This window comes from Acanthisitta chloris, unplaced genomic scaffold (genome assembly GCF_000695815.1).
Source record: "Acanthisitta chloris isolate BGI_N310 unplaced genomic scaffold, ASM69581v1 scaffold26468, whole genome shotgun sequence".
Taxonomy (NCBI): domain Eukaryota; kingdom Metazoa; phylum Chordata; class Aves; order Passeriformes; family Acanthisittidae; genus Acanthisitta; species Acanthisitta chloris.
Window position 1 is genome coordinate 1 of NW_008686859.1, and position 5164 is coordinate 5164.

The window sequence follows — 5164 nt, forward strand, 5'->3', positions numbered from 1 at the left end:
TTTTTTTGTCTTTGTAGTTAGCTAACGCTGTTGTTTACACTTGGGATTCCTAGCTTTACGTCTGCTTCGAAAAGCGGGTCGTTCAATAAGAAAAAAAAACCAAAACAAACCCCATGTAATTCATTTTCAGGGACGCTTCAGTTAGACACGTTCTGTTATTATGTGATGCTGTAAACTCATTATCCTCAATAATGCTTTTCTAAAGTGACGAAAGATTAACACTGAACAGTTGTGAGAAGGTTTTCTTTTACCTGATGCTTTTACCTGCAAAATGAGACTTGCCCAAATCACATGAATTCATGCTGATCATAAGCACTGCATGCAGCACTCAAAATACTGATGTTTTAAATTTTGCACTGTTAATTTGTAAATCGTGTCTTGGTTTGTAAAATTAGTGGCATTTTTAATATTAAGAGTTTTCTGCATATAATACAATCATCTTTTCGATGTCTCTCTAGGAGGAACAAGAGTTCTGTCTTATGGCTGCTCCAGGAAAGGTGGCAGCTTTCCGTCTGCCTCCCCTGCCAACTATTGGAGAGATTATTAGACTCTTTCGCCTTAAAGCACAGAAACAGCTTTCCCAGAACTTTCTACTGGATTTGCGATTGACAGGTTAAATACTCGATTCCAATATTTTTAGCTAATATCAGGCATGTATCCTGGTGTTCTTCAGAATCCAGATTATAGCTATGGGGATGATGACATCTGTCAGACTAATGGGACCTCAATAGTAAACCTTTAAAGACTTCTTTTGAAAGTAGTTTTAGCTTTGAGAAATTGTTTTTACTTATTAATTCCTAAAAAATAAGTTTCTTTATAAATTACTGAGTAATTTTAAATAGAAACTATATTCCTGTGTAAAATGTAGGTTATTGGCTGAAATGCAAAAACCCAAGCCTTTGTAGTACTTTTACCATTCATGTACTATTATAGTTTTTTTATTTAACTTAAAAATGAGTGGAGTTTTTTCAGATTATTCTGTATCAGGGAAAGTACTGTAACTCATTGTGTGGTTTAGTTTGCTATGTGCTGTGGTTAGGAAGGTCATTTGTCTCAGTTTATCAGAAGTGGTGTAGCTTTTTTGAACCAGTTACATTGTTCTGAACAATTTGGTTTTCTCCATCTTCATGTCAGCAATGGGTGACATTTATTGAGCTGGCACTGTTCAGTTCATGGTGGGTTTCTTTACTGGCCTAGTTGTGGTTAGGTTTTACAGTAATAAATGCAGTGCAGTTTCATGTAGCTAATGATCTGATTACATTTGAAGACTGAAGTTGATAAAGATTTAAACACGAAGCTCAGTTCCACTTCCTGAACACCTGGACTCTTACTGTGGAATAAAAATGTCTGCATGCATTTCATGAAACCTTAAAAGTAGACAAGTCTTCAGAGATTTCTTGTTTTTATAGCATATGTAAGAGATTATGGAGTGGGCAGCATAATTTCTGACAGCATCTTCTCTCCGTGCTTCCTAAGGATCCCTTTGTTTCATTAGCTACATTTTTGATCCTTATTTTAGTCCTTAATCTGTCTCCTTTCCTGAGTGTAACACCTTCTTGTGTTGTGTTCTTCCATTCATGTATAGCTATTCTTTCCTCACCTTTCAACTGCCCCACTTGCTATAACTATGACTTGCATGTGTTCCAACTCTTAATTTAGTCCAGTTCCTCCCTCATAAAATTGCTCTGTACATATTATAATCCTGATAGAGCTTCATTGTTCGTTAAATTTTAAATTTCCTTGAAACAGAAGTGCTGTAAGTGATATACCTCTATAATGACAAGTAGTGAGGCTTCAGGATGTTGAACACAAGTGCTTACTTGCAGCACAATAGTACTGTTAGTTTACAGATGAGGGGTAATATTCTAATTTTGATTCTGTAGTGAGCACAATGTATACTAAAGACATTAAACTAAAAGCAGTCTTCTTTAAATAGCTGAGTGTATGTTGTAGTATGAAACAAATCTGAATTCTGCACAGTGTAGCAGGTGTGTGATCGTTTAACTGGGATGTGTCACTGTTTGTGTGTGTTCTGAGATAAGCGCTTGTGCTTTAACAATAAACAATGAGTTTATCTTAGTGAGTTGGAGCTTCTGGAAAATAAAGGCTTAATATATTCTTTGTGTCTTGCAGACAAGATAGTGCAACAGGCTGGTGAGCTGAAAAATACCCATGTCTGTGAAGTGGGCCCTGGGCCAGGAGGAATTACCAGGTCCATTCTCAGTGCTGGTGTTGAACACCTCCTTCTAATTGAAAAAGATGCTCGATTTATTCCAGGATTGCAGGTACTGACTGGAGAATAATTTGTATAAATATATCCACAGCATTGAGTAACAACATTTTAAGAACACAGGTTCCAAATGTGTTATTGTGATCTCAGCATTGAAAATAGGTTTGTTTCTGTGGCTTAAACTGGAGCTATAATTTGCTTGAAGATGAAGATACACAGTATAGCCATTAATTGCTCCTGCTTTCTCATAGGCCCTGATCCTGCAACTGAATTAATGCCAAGGCCTCTCAATTTTTTTTAGGTTGAGACATTTTGGGTGCATGTCACCATGCAGGTTATTTTGCAGCTTGAAGGCAGAAAGTAAAGTACTTTGGTCTTATTTTTCATTTTAATCCTAATAATTATGCTTTATAAAACTGGGAAACCATATCAATGTGGATTAGCATCCAGATACAGAAGAATAAAGCAAGTGTTTATTTTACGTTTTATAAAAACACTCCTAAACTTTTCTCCTTTTTTTTTAAAGTTGGTATAAGTTCACAAGTCACTGTGGCATTTTTCAAATGCTGTCTACTTGTGTTGCTACTAAGTTTCCATGTTTATGGAATTTGCCTGTATAAATCTAGCAAAAAAACAGAGTCCAAAATCTTAAAAATTTGGGTAATTTCTTTTGCCCCTACAGTCTTCAGATTAGAGCAATTCAAAGGGCTTTCCTTATATTGTGCTGTGTCTTCTGCAGTAAATCAGCAGTGGAAATAGGTAGCTCACTTGAGAACTGCTACCATCTCTTTGTAAGACAGAACCAATGTAAGATATGCTTATATCCTTAAACCTGGAAGTGCAGGCAGCTATGTCTTTGTAAGGTTAGCCATTGATAATTCACAGTATGCCATCTTTACCTTATGACCTTTGTGTTTTTACTTGAGTGGGGGTAAACCTGCAGTTTTGTTAGAGATTTTAAGAACTGGTTTGGGACTGAATTTGAGAGAATTTGAGATTAAATGACACTTGTTTTAGTTAAGAGCTTTTTAAGTACTTTGATGTTTTTTCTGATCTTCCAAAATGTATCCACTACAACAGATTTCTTTGAATAAAGGTATGCTTTTTGGGGTCTATAGTGAGCTTTTGGTATGTAATTATCTTTACTATTCAAATGAAGTAATGTTAGTCATTAATTTTTGGAAATGCATGTCTGAATGAAGGTGGTATAACTCGGTAATAGTGGATGTGAATGAACAAGAAATGCATTGCATTCATTAGTGTTTACATTTGGTATTGTTTTTTCCCCTATAAATAAGATGATACATAACACTGAATCTTTTCTGATAAGGTGTGTTGTAATACCTGTTTTTTTCTGTTTTCCCATTACAAACTATCAAAACCAGATGTTCATAAAAGGGTTGAGATTTGAATAAGAGAAAATATAAGAGATTAAAATAATAATTGGGGACTATTACTTAAAAAATGTCTTCAGATACTTTTAAAATCACTGATGTAAAGCATACAGTATTTTTTTTATTAACTGTTTCCCAAAGTTGTGATTCTCTTTACTGCAAAACTGAAATACAGTGAAAAACACATGTGTACAGAGTTAAAGTTTACATCAGCTGAGACTCTGCCAATTCTATCTTGCTCTTAAAGAATCACAACCTCCTTATGGCATATGCCCTAATAGTTGTTAGACTGGAAAGATTTATGAGGAGAGAAAGGGAGCAAGAGAATGTAGTGAAAATAGAATTATTCCAGGAACACCATTTCATTTTTTAAACTATGCCCTTTATGTTTCCTTTCTGCCCTTTTGGTCGTGTGTGAAGAATGAGAGGATCTATATGATGGAACACACTTGGCTGGTCACCTTGGTGCACAGCAGCTCCTGGAACTGTGTTAGCTGAACACATTGTCCTTAAAATGGGAAAAGGCTCAATGGGTTTCTTAGTCTTTATTTTGAACTACAGATGTACAACTATTATTTTTCTGCTCACAAATGAGAAAGCAGCACTTTCCTTTGGCTTACAGACAGTGAAAGCTGTTTGTGCCCCAGAGCATATAAACATAATCAGATTGAAGATGGAGCTAACAATGGTGAGCAGTTTATTTAAGCAGTTAGGCCACTGGCACTTAACTGTTTATGGATTTGGGTTTCTGTGCAAAACTAAAATTGCTCTTTAAGCTATTTTTCATTATTCTGACATAGGATCAATAAGTATCCCCAAATATCATATTTGAAAGAAAGATGAGTACAACACTAAAGAGAGTTAACTAATTTTGTTTATGCAAACTGACACCAGAAATTGAAGAACTGATTGTTAAACCACAACCAGTTCTGAGTTTGGCTATCAGTCTTTATTAAATACTAGGTAAGCTGCAGAAGTGGGCTGCAGAAGCTGACAACAGAGTGGATTTTTTCATGTCTAGAAAGATAGACATTTTTTGAGATATTTCTGTACTGCTAAGTACTCATTCCCTCATTGGGTTATAATCGTATGAGTTTAGACTACTACAGGGTGTATTGAGAGAATATCTTCCCCCTTTTTCTGTAAAAGAAAAAATGACCAAATATTTCTGCGGTTTTGCATCAAATATGGCTAAAATTGCATAATAGGCCCTAAAGCCATGGGAGAGACAGAATAAACAACATGAGCCTTGTTTCCATAGGTAATGGATCTGAAAACTTAAAACGTGCTGATTGCATTATTACTTAAATCAGGTGGGGGCCTGGGCCTTGATAATTGCCATTGTTGAAGAGACTCTTAGCAGTCTGTCCAAGTTTGAATTCCCTGTTAAGAATTCTGCAGCTGTGAATGCTAAGTGTTTACAGAATCACACATGAAACTTTTTTTCCTGAATGTTTGCTTTTTTGAAAGTAAATACTTAGTATTAGTGTGCTAGGTTTTAACTGCTGTTGTGTTTTGTTGTATATTGAAGATAAATATA

At 35.4% G+C, this 5164-nt stretch overlaps 1 protein-coding gene across 1 annotated transcript in view; it reads left to right on the top strand.

Annotated features, from left to right (window-relative positions):
• The first annotated feature begins 479 nt into the window (after positions 1-479).
• TFB1M (transcription factor B1, mitochondrial) overlaps positions 480-5164 on the top strand; it is a 25604-nt gene continuing 20919 nt past the window's right edge. Inside the window, exons 1-2 of the mRNA XM_009080368.1 lie at positions 480-612; positions 2134-2285. Coding sequence (XP_009078616.1) covers positions 480-612; positions 2134-2285 — 285 coding nt within the window. The remainder of the gene's footprint in view (positions 613-2133; positions 2286-5164) is intronic.